Genomic DNA, 12,019 nt, shown 5'->3' with positions numbered 1-12,019 from the left:
AGAAACAGGACTATACTAAAAAAAATAGGCAGGGCTCAAACATCTATAAACAACTATTACATTAGAGTATAATCAAATGGATGCATAGATTCTTTACATTTTGAGAAATATATATTCCAGGTGTTTTATTTTGAACAATTCTAAGTTCATAATTTGAAGCTAATGAAAAAAGATGCATAAAAAAATAAACTGGTTATCCAAGCATATGAATGGAAAACTGAGTGGAAGGAAAAAAATCCGGCAGAGAAAGATGCATAAATATAGGGGGGTTATGAAGCCACAACTGTTCAAGATTTAGGGGCAGATTAACAGGAAGGTGCACTGCGGCTGTCTGCGGTTTACTTGACATGTTGAGGATGTGGGAAACAGCTCCTTAACCACAGACATCAGATGTGTCATTGCTTGGTTAAGGTTAACTGGACTATTGTTAAATGATCAACTTTAGTGTCTGGAGGAAGAGTCTAAAGGCATCTTTAAGCTTCTGAGGGTCCAATGTGAAATTTCTACAGTCTAATGGTCCTCCATCAGGTCCAAAGTCAGCAGGGCTCTGTACCCATCCTGCTAAAGCGATCAAAAGTGTTGCTAACGAGCTTGATTAGCCAGCTAACCTGTCTGCTGCAGACCCCATGGGGACTCTGTAGAGTGAAGAGGAAGTTTACAGGCACCAGAGCCATCTATGCAAATTAAAACAGACTTTCCTCAGACATGCAGAGCCACAGGCTGATCACCTCTTCCATGCAGTAAATCTTCTAAAAAAAACACAGAGTGAATGTAGTGTACAGCAGATGGATGTAGTTTGTTAGTAGGAATGGAGGATCTTCTTAAGCTTTAAGCCATAATTATCCAAAGGAACACAAATAAAACAGGATCTAAATAAGTGTGTTTAGTAATAATACATTTATTTGTATAGCACTTTATAAAACACGATTAAAAACTGCTTTACATTACTTTAAGAAAAACAAGAATAAAAGTGCATAAAGAACAAAAAATGTGCTAGAAGTTAATAAAATCATTAGTTAAAAGCATATCTGTAGTAAAATGTGGCTAAAAGAGATTTAGAAGAGAACATCGAGGAGGTTTGTCAGATATAAAGAGGTCCTGACAATAAAAGCTTGATAATCTGTCTTCAGTCTTCTTGGTACAGAAAGTAGCAACTGGCTAGATAGCTTAGGAGCATAAAAACGAACAATCAAATCTTAAAATGCACTCTAAACATCAAACGTAACCAGTGCAAAATAGCAAAAATTCAAGTAATGTGATCAGACCTACAGGGTTTGGTGAAAACCTCAGCTGCTGAGTTCACTGCTAATTGGATTCATTTTTAAGGTATTTTTCACTCACATCAACAAAAAGAGAATAACAATAACCAAGATAGTCAGAAATTACTTTAATTCTTATTTAACCCAGTTTAAGATAAAATTAACCCATTTTAGCTGTTCTGGATAGAGCGTTATATAGATGAACAAGAGCCTTTTTTCCCCCCAATTTTGATATAATGATTGCTCTGTATATTTTTTTTAATTTATCCATATTTTTATCCTAAGTGTATATATTAGTATATTTTTTGCATGCCTTATACCCCAGTGTTTTTAGAGATTTTTATAATTTTATTTACCTATTCCATATTATATGTTTCATGTTGCATGATTGTACCATAAAAAAATCCTAGTTGTGAACTCCTTCACTAACAATGGCAATAAACCCGATTCTGATTTCAGCTATATTCCTAATCTGCTAAAAGGCGGTTTTAGTTTTATTAAAGTTTTTTGACGAGCTTAAATCAGAATCTAAAACATCAAGATTTCTGACTCACGATTGCAGCAGGAACCGAAGCAATTAAGCATCTCAATCATTTTTTTGTGCCTCAGGACTGTTTTGTCTCATTTAACGATAAATATTTATTAGACATCCAGATGTTGATATCTGCAAGACATGAAGGTGATGTTTTAGAGCTGAAACATGATGGTCAACTAATTTATTAATTGGTAACTGAAGTAAAAATACTCTAAAACATGCTATAAGAGCGACACAGACAGAGCAATCATTATATCAAAATGAATATAAGATGAAAATTGTTCATCTATATGCTCTATCCAGAACAGCTAAAGTGGGATAGTTTTATCTTAAACTGGATTAAAATCAGTTTTTTTTATCTTCTTTGCGGGTCCTTTTGCTATTCGATCATCGATGGATTAATCAATCAGCAATACAGCCATTAGTTTTAGCCCTAGTATGTCTGCAGCAGCACGGAGGAAAGGGTCACTGGAAAAAAATATTTTCTACATAGAAATGAAAGGATACAATATATTTGCAAATGATGTGTCAAAATGGCTGATATAAATAAAAAAATAAATAAATAGATCAAAAGTCGAGCCCAGAGGAACACCACAGAGGAGCTTTAAAAAAAACTAGAGGAATTCTTTTTAGTCTACTTGGTACAAATATAACTTTTAATGGAAATAAATAAAATGTATGATCATATTATAAGATATGCGTAAATGTTTTTAGGGTCAAACTATTCCAAGAATAATAAGAATTAATTGAGTTCTTACAGCAGTAGTGGCTCGAGAGAGACGTGGGAAAGGACCGCAGGCCATATTCGAACCCGGGTCGGCCGCGTCAAGTTGTAAGGTCTCCATACATGGGTCATTTGCGCTAACCATTGCACCACCAAAGCATGCCCTCAAGAATATTTCGTACTGGACTTTTGATAAATGCAATGTTTGCATCTAAAAGATAAAATGTGAAGTCCAAGACGGCAGAGTGAAATTTGGCTAAACAGAGATGACAGTAGCAGAATAAATGCACATATCCCATATGTTAGCAGAGTATTTAAACATTTTTACCTATATTTGCTATTATTATTTTACATTTCATTGTTGATTTAAAGTAGGAAATAATAATTGTCAGTCTTGAAGGAAAGTAGTGCCTTCTAAGGCAGACTTAGCTCTTCCATTTAACAAGGTGACACAAAAAGTCTCAGCTTATTATTTCTTTTTATTAAGGTCTGAGGGCAGGGGACGACAAATGTAACATCTGAAAAATGACTTTGATAGAGATTTAGACGAAGAAAACAACAGTTATTCTACTTGTAGAAAACGAATGGTTGTTGTTGATACGAATTCAAAAGTAGTGTAGCTTAATATGGCTAACTGACCGAGCTAAAAAAGGCTAACTAGCTAGGTATTGAGCACAACTAGCCACAGCGCTACCCCTTTATACCACGGTCTTGCAGTTACTTTGTTCACCATAAACAGATTTTTTTTCAGTTTTGTTTTCGATCAGGTAAAACTTCATTGGTTATTAGGCACGCTACCAGAAGCTGCGTTTTGGTATTATTGTTTTCTGGACAACCGCTATGTTTTACATCATGTGGCAACGTTCAGCCAATCATGTAGCGTAACGTCACTGGCATGAAGCAGGACCCGAGCAGATCTGGTACCTACACCGGATAGTACCATTAAGAGCTCCCAGTAAAATGCACAGGTCTGCTTTAATGGACGTCAACTCTTAGGTTCTCAAATTAATAATGGATAAACAGTTTGAATGTTAGATTTTCAAGCTTATTTATGAAGCTGTAGAAGCCCTGCATATATGATTAAAGGTGTTTAATGTGAGCCATAATCTGCAGTCAGAAACCCTAATGGAGCTCTACATTAGTGACTTTGTGTTTTGCTGTAATGAAAGTAAACCCTTGAGGGTTTGCGTGGCTCTTTGGATGCACAGTTAGATGTAGCTATAATACTCACCAGCCAGCCATAACATCATGACCGCCCACACTGAGGGCAAACAACTCATCTTGTTCTGCTGTGGTGTTTATGTCTGAAAACCACGATTCTGGGACTCCTGTGGATGTTGCATGCATCCCAGCCACCTACCTAAACCTTCAGGAAACCAAGAACGCCTCCGATGTCAGACAGATATACACTTGTCAGTCGGTTTTGGCCACCTGCTTGGATAAAAAAGCCTTTTTGGCTTACTTTTTTGCATTTGTTGTTGCATGTGTTTTCATGCAAACACCACACCAACAGTGACAGTAATGTAGACAGATCTGCAGTTTCACCCTTTTGATGATAAATAGAAATGCTTCAATCAAATAAAACCAAGTATCTTGGGCACATCATAACAGAGAATCTGTCAAATGATGATGATATCTGTACATAATGTAGAATTTTGTATGCGCAAGCTAATACCCTTGCTCATAAATTTGGTCCATGTTCTGATGTGGTAAAAGTGGAACTTTTTAACACGTTTTCCTCCACCTGTGGTCTCCATATACAAAATCCAGCCTACAAAGGCTACAAGTGGCCTATATGATGTTTTGCGGGTACTTTTCTAAACTCATCAACACTTCAGAGCTCTCACTATTTTGGTCTGTAAATGGATCATCATATGGCATCTTCCTATCTGCACATTTTACAGTTTAATATCAGTCCAGCCAAGGTTAGGGAAACACTGGGATCATTTTACGGTTCTTTAATTTGAATTCAATGGTGGTCAAATGCTGGACTGAGGGAACATGGAGGAGTACGGCCAGATCCTGGGTAAATACTCCGCTGCTCCCTAAAAGCTGGGCAGCTGTGGTCCATGTTGGGAAAAAGGGATAAATTAAACGATTCTTAAAATGGAGATGATGGAGGAAATGGCTGGAAGAGGAATTAGACGATTGAATCCCTTTTGTTGGAAATTTTGATAGGCCCCTGGGGCCTCATGTCCCCAGGGCCCAGGGCCGGATCCACTTCGGGATGCTGCTGGCAGAGCCAGCAAACTCTTCCCTGCGTCTCTTGGGGGCTTAGGCATTGCAGCGGCTTGGGGTTTTCCTTTGGGCCGTCTCTCCTCCTCCCTTGGTGGGGGGTCAGATTTCCTGGGTTGGCCCCTCCTGGGCGGCTTTGCTCTGGGGATCCCTTTTGGCGTCCGGGTTGCTCTGGATGGGCGCGTCTTTGGCTCTTCACAACCACCGTTGAGCATTTTTCTTTTGGATAAACTTTGCATTCACAAGTGCACTTTCACAAACTACATGTGCTTGTTTCTAGGTACTCAGAGATTTACTTCCATAAAGAAAGCCCATATTCTGATCTACAGCTACCACAGTATACATGTCAGATTAAATAATACTACTTATACTTCAGCGATAGTATCAAGGTGTTACTTTCTTGTTTCTCTTATAATACTGTATATCCATTGGTTTTGCTGTTCTTTTTACATCTCTTTGCAGGTGATGAAGCAGACTGAATACATTTTATCGTCTTTTATCTCCTCTGTCTTTCATCTTTTCTCCTTTCTGTTTCTGTTTTTCCTTTTCTGTTCTACTTACATTGCAGTGTCCTATTTATATGCATAAATCAAACAGAACACTATGGCGATAGCCGTACTGCTCCACTTGAGAAAGCAAAATCTGTTGGGCTCTCTTTGTCATCAAGGCAATTATTCTTATGGCCACATTGCCAGACATGACACTGTAAAAAAAAAAAGGAAATGTTGACAGTCAATCTGAAATCTCATAGTTAAGTAATTAAGCTAAGGGGTTAACATTCAGATAAACTGTTGTGGGTAATGGTGGCTGTGCTAACAGGTGGTTCAATAAAGGAAGACAGCCAGTTTAAACTATCGAACAGTTTTGTAATGAAGCCTTTGTTTTGGAAATGGTCAAACTTGTTGTACAGCTGTCTCATACATGCATATGACGTAATGTTTCCTTTGCTAAGAGCATAAATACCTGCTTTATGGTAGGAAGGCCAGAAAAAAATGTCTTTAATGCTTTGCTTGTATTTTAAGTCACTCCTTCTAATCAATCATTGGAAGAGAAGCTCAACTTTCAGGGGTTACTCAACTCATCCACCAAATCTCTGTCATTTAACTCCTTCAAAAGAGCTATTTTTGTTACTTCACAGAAGCCGAATCTGGAGTGGTCATAATTTTATGGCTCATGATTGTATGTGTTGTCTACAAACAGCTCTAATGCTTAAACCTTACCTATAGCATGCTGGCTTACGTTAAATAGCATGTTCAGGGTTCCTGTTGTTTACAGACCTTTGAGGATCGTTCTCTTATGTCTCTTCAGGTGTTTCCATCCAGCCCTGTCTGTTCTTCCAGCCTTACTCTTTGGTGAAACTTCAGTTGCCGTGCTAAGATGGGGACTCAAGGCACTGGTAGGAAGCGTGCTCCTGTGAAAGATCGGTTCTCAGCGGAGGATGAAGCTCTGAGCAGCATCGCTCGAGAGGTGAGTTCCCTCAAGCTGAAGAATAATCTGATCTATCAAATAACGTCCTCTAGGGGGATATCATTTCACTTCATCCAGATGTTCCTGTTTTGAGCAGTGAAAAGGACTGATTTGTCTGTTTTAAATTGGGGGTGAACGATTAATTGCTTTTGCAATAATATCACAATAGGGTAAAACGAGATTCTCTAACCGCAAAGGCCGCGATTTGACGGGTCACGTGATCGGGGGTGAGTTGCTAGCAAAGTAGCAGGGAGGGAAAGTCGATACTCGTATGCGAGTAACCTGCTCGACAACGGCCTCAGACCCGACAAAAACCAACACAAAAAGGAGCAGTACGTCGCTTGTGTGGATTTTTTTTGGGTTAAATCTGATTATTATTAAATGTATTGAGAAATTAAACTGGGAAAAAAATCGCAATATTAAGCTAAAAAATCGCAATTAGATAATTTTCCGAAATCTGTAACCCCTATTTTAAATGCAACTTTAATGAACTGCAGTTTGGGAAAACGTTCATGACTCTTTTTAAGATAAAAAAACAACAAAAAACATTTAGCATGCTCCAACTTTGTCCCTGAACTAGAGCCACTGTGTGATTTTCGGGGCGATTTTTCCAGTCGTGCGAGAATCTTTCGATCGGCCCGACTTTCAGCCTGATCGTGCGTGGTGAGTCGTGTAGTGTACAGGTGATCAGCCTCTCATGACCACCTCCTGATCAGGAATCGGGAGGTCGTGAGAATATCTAGCATGTTTGATATTCTCACGACCGTCGTGGGCAATTCGCTCAGATGTAAGCACAGAAGCGTGGCAGGGATGCTATGAGTGAAATGCAGCTCCGTCTGCAAAATTGACGGACCGCAGCAGCCAAGCCTGCTCAGCCACGTCCTTTGTCCAAATACGTCGTCGCCCTTTCTTTCTAGGACCCTCAGCACAAAATTGCACAAACTGCCAAGGCAGCGCGGTTCACGATAGTGAGCTTAATATCCCCCTTCTATTTGTTTGGCTTCAGGATAGAGAGCTACAGAGCGGCTCCATCTCACTGCCGAGCTGAGTCCAATGTGGTTTTTAGTCTTACAGTGCGAGCAGGTAGATCGCATCAGACCGTCGGGCCAAACATAAATCGTGAGCTGTGACTCACACTGTACGACTAAACGCAGGGTTTAGTCTTACAGTGTGAGGAGCAGGTGCGTGCAGCTATTGGAAAAAAATCGCAGTGTACGCTGGGCTTTAGCCTCTCAAATGAAACCCTCACTCCTCCCATTTATACTCATAAACCAGGGTTCTGCAACCTGCAGTTCCAGAGCCACATGCGGCTCTTTTAGACCCTCTAAAGCAGCTTGTAATGGTTGCTAAAATGTATATAAAGAGCTAAATGAGTCTGAAACGTTCTAGTTTTTTATAAGAAGGAAAAGAATGACATTAAAAGAACCAAAAATGTGTTTTTAGAACAATTTTTCTTTTAATTAGCTTGAAATTTATGTGTTTTAATATTATTTTAAAAGCTAAAAATACATAATTTGTTTGCAACCAATTTTCTTATACCAGATGATAATAATAATGATAATGATGATGATAATAATTATAAGAAAAAGACTGTTTTTGTTCTTTTAAAAGGTGATTTCTTTTTTTCGGTGTGGCTCTAAACAACTTTTACTCGGTCAGACTCGGGGCCAAATGGCTCGTTGGATATGATGGTTGCAGACCTCTGCCATAAACAAACTAATTGATGAAAAATATATGAAACATGATTGGTTTGACCCGCTCGTTGACTGCTGGCTCTGCTTTAGTGCATGAAATGCTGGTATATAAAACCAGCTGAAGCTTCAGAGATGACCAGCATCCTTCTGACTGCTGAGTGAGCTTTGTTTACATGTGGTTGGACTCTGTTAATGTTGGGGAAACTTTCCATTCAACACTCTGGTTCAGAGCCAGCTTTGCTGAATTCTGGCGTTGCGTCCTGCCGATCCACACGCGGATGTTCTGGTTCTGCTGGTTGATATTTGTTTTGGTCAAAACGAGCTGGGACAGCTGGTTTGTTTTCGGGCCGCAGAGAAGTTGACTAGAAGTATTTCTGTTTGTCAGAGAAAATCCAAGCAGAGGAGAACGGGCCGCCTGGCCTGTAAAGACATGCCCTGGGCTGAATCCGTTTTTTTTTTCCACAGCAGCCTTTTCATTCCTTTGGGGTTTTTTCCAGAGAAAGCTTTTGGTATTTTGTTTTAATAAAGAAATGGACAAAGGCCAGATTTTCCATAAACACCAGATTAAGACCCTTGAATTCCTGGTTTAAAAAGATGCTTTAAATTCTGGATAAATTCGTTCCTTGGGTTTTTTTGTTTGGGTTGTTTTTTTCTAAAGCTATGCAGCGTCTCGTTCTCAAGCAGCAAATGCACGGCTCCATTTGCTTTCCTTATAGTCGGCCATGCCGATCATAGAAACATGAGTCATCCGACCCTCCCAGCCAGCTCCTAAATCTGAATCCCTTTTGTGGAATAAAGCAAAGATTAAATCAATGGTTTAGTAAGTTCAGCAGGTCAGAGTAACCTGCTTATCACCTCCCTCCGAAAAAAATTAAAATAAAATCTTAGCATTCAGTTTCTGCCTGGCCTCCTAGAGCTCTCAGAGCCCCCCTCTGTTCTTGGCATGCTTCACCGCTGAGGATGAGTGTGAATCTGAGCCTGCACACTCACCAGCCTCATTCTGAGGCACCTTAAGTTACTTCTTGGCTATCGTTTTGAAATAGCACCAGCTTGCTTACAAGCGCAGCATTGGCCAAAGTCCCCGTTGTTTCTGAGATTAGGGTCTAAGGGACGCGCTGGTTTACAGTGTAGGCAGGTCTTGGCTTCCCTCGCTGCCTGGAGGGAGTGTCTGTGCATGATTGCAGTGTCTCTGCTGTTTGATCTAATGGTTAAAATCAAAGGTCGGTGTCACAAAGGAAAGTGAAACACTTTCTCTCCATAACGAGCTGGAATAGTTGCCTCTGCTTATGACTTAAGAAAGTTCAGTCGTTTTACTCGACTGCAGGATTAGAAATGTTCAATTCCGGGTTTGTTTCTTATTAAAGGAATAGTACACCCAAAACATGATTAGCCTTCATTTTCTACTCACCCCCATGCTGAACAACACTCTGGAGTACTTTTTTGATATCTCAAATGCATCTGGAGATCTGGGAGGCTTCTTGCTGTCTGCTGACATTCAAATAATGGAGGTCTGTGGCGCCCGAGGCAGAAAGGTCCATAAAAGTCCACAAAAAACGTGTCAATATTCCTCCATACTGCTCGTCCAATGTATTCCAAGTGTCCTGAGTGGGTAGCATCCAGAATTTACTCGAAACGAAGTCATTTAGAATGTTTTTAGAGCATAAACAGTAGTGTATAGGATTTCCTGAAAGCGCGCACATGCGCGATCCCGACGCTACGGAAGCCGGCAGACCAAACCAGCGCATTCAGCTCGGCAAAGAACTCATGCTCTTCCTCAACACTGAAGTCCTCAGACATTTTTCTTTCGTTGTTTCTTTCTTTGCACAGGTAAACGGCACATTTTTTCTTCTACGCTTGCATTATTGGCAGAGCAGACGCTGAATGCGCACTTTCATCTGGTTTGGTCTGCCGCGGTTTCCGTAGACTCGTGAAGGCGCATGTGCGCGCTTTCAGGAAATCCTATACACTACTGTTTATGCTCTAAAAACATTCTAAATGACTTCGTTTCGAGTAAATTATGGACGCTACCCACTCAGGACACTTGGAATACATTGGACGAGCAGTATGGAGGAATATTGACACGTTTTTTGTGGACTTTTATGGACCTTTCTGCCTCGGGCGCCATAGACCTCCATTATTTGAATGTCAGCAGACAGCAAGAAGCCTCCCAGATCTCCAGATGCATTTGAGATATCAAAAAAGTACTCCAGAGTGTTGTTCAGCATGGGGGTGAGTAGAAAATGAAGGCTAATCATGTTTTGGGTGTACTATTCCTTTAAAACCAGCCTTTCTATAAAAGGCTAAAGTGCCATAGTCATGAATGTTATTTAAATAAAGGAGCTTATGCTAACGCAAAATGCGTTTTTTATTTTTGTATTTTAGAGATATGCATTGCATGAGTAAAATCAGTTAAAGTATTTATGCATGTATTTGATAAATGATTTCATAGTAATAAAAATGTGTTCCAGCAGACATGCAAGGCATGTTTTGCGCACATTTTAATGACAAATGAGACGACCTCTGTTTAATCACCTTTACAGTATTATAACGTGAACGACTGCTGCACAAAACTGAGTACAATAACTCTAAAGTAACGAGGGGAATGAAAGTCGTTCAGTTCTGTAAAAAAAAAAACAAATTTATTCCAAAAGGAAATTAAAACATCTTAAGAAAATAGCATAGAGATTTCTTCGAGTTATTGTAGAATTTGAAGATTGAAGACGGTCTGATGAAGATGATGCTCCTAAACCATCAGCATTTTTTGGGATGAGCTAATAAAGAAAACTCAATTGTTATGATGAAATATTGTTTTAGTTTCTAAAAGTTTTGCTTTTAACCTTCTCTTAATCAATTTAAATTGAAGCCTATGTAGAATTGACGGATAAAGAAAGCATTGCACACATTGTGAGGGGTTGTTTTGTATGAAATGTTTCTCTACATTTATCTAATGTGTTTTTAAAGTGAAATAATTTGATTTTTCTCCCTGTCCTGAGTTCAGGTTTGTGATAGATTAGATTTTTCTGACCTTCTTTTACCCCAAAACAGTCTTAGTTACTTTAAATAAAGTGATGGGAGGTTGATACATGTCATCAGGACCTTGTTAATTAAGCGCTGTTAGCGGCACCGCTGAGCAGTTACTAGCCGAGTGTTGGAGGTGTGTGGTCCTGATCAGGTTACCTTCTCAGGCCAGTGATGTAGCAGTCAGTCAGCCTCGGTCGGCCGGTCTATAGATAGGAACAGAGACGGGGAGCTCAGCTGTGCCGCTGTGCAGAGCAGGTCACAGTGTCAGACGGATCAACAGGTGCAGAACGTTCAATCAGCCGTCTCTAGCTCACACGGCCTCCATACTACCGTGCTTAGACCTTTACTTTTTAAATTAGGCAAAGCTGTTTGCATCACATTTGGTTTTATTATACAGTTACAATGAGTGATGAGGGATTTTTATAATTTGTTGACAAAGCAAAGTATTTCATGATCTTTTCCATTTAATCCAAAACAATAATGTCCTGTGCTGTAGAGGGACTGCTTAGCTGTTCCTTTCTGTTAAAACAGGAATGCAGGATGTTTAATTGAAGCAGGGAAGCTATATCAGCGGTGAGGTTGTTTTATGATGGTATTGAAAAGGTTGGGAAGTGTTTATAAAACGTTTCCTGGCTATATTGAGTTATTTGTAAGCTAGGGAAATGTTTAGGGACTTTCTTTGGCCTGGCTTTTTGCAAGCGTGCAGCAGAAGTTGCATGAGTAGTTTTACTGTATAGATTCGTAGAGGACTGATCTGAATCAGCTTCTTTTGATGGTTCCACATTCAGCTTCTGGTTTAGTACTAGTAGAAAATCCAGTGGGAGTTTTAATGGCCTCTATGTTTATCTCGGACAGACCGGGGTCAGTGTGTAGGTATTTTCTTTCTGAGGACCTAAAGATGAACTCTTCAATCGCTGAAGCAAAGAATATGTTGACCTCTGCGTGAGGTTTTATTGTGTATTTGGTTTTGTTGAATCTGGTGGTTTTACTTTAAACCTACTTTCAAACTGTATTTTAAACCTTAGGGATAACCGTTGAACTAAAATCTCATTAAGAATTAATGTAAATTGCAAGTTTATATATG

The 12,019-nt window shown here is 39.6% G+C and overlaps 1 protein-coding gene across 9 annotated transcripts in view; it reads left to right on the top strand.

The window, feature by feature from the left end:
• The window catches only part of lrrfip2 (leucine rich repeat (in FLII) interacting protein 2), a 62,392-nt gene that overhangs the window by 2,054 nt on the left and 48,319 nt on the right, over positions 1-12,019 (top strand). For all 9 annotated transcript variants that reach the window (XM_015380730.1, XM_015380721.1, XM_015380737.1 and 6 more), the window contains exon 2: positions 6,062-6,220. In XM_015380730.1, the coding sequence (XP_015236216.1) occupies positions 6,131-6,220 (90 nt within the window). In that variant the 5' untranslated portion in view covers positions 6,062-6,130. The remainder of the gene's footprint in view (positions 1-6,061; positions 6,221-12,019) is intronic.

This window comes from Cyprinodon variegatus, unplaced genomic scaffold, assembly GCF_000732505.1.
Source record: "Cyprinodon variegatus isolate N-32 unplaced genomic scaffold, C_variegatus-1.0 Scaffold11, whole genome shotgun sequence".
Taxonomy (NCBI): Eukaryota; Metazoa; Chordata; class Actinopteri; order Cyprinodontiformes; family Cyprinodontidae; genus Cyprinodon; species Cyprinodon variegatus.
Note: the sequence above shows the minus strand (reverse complement) of the source record. Positions and strands in the feature narration are given on the sequence as shown.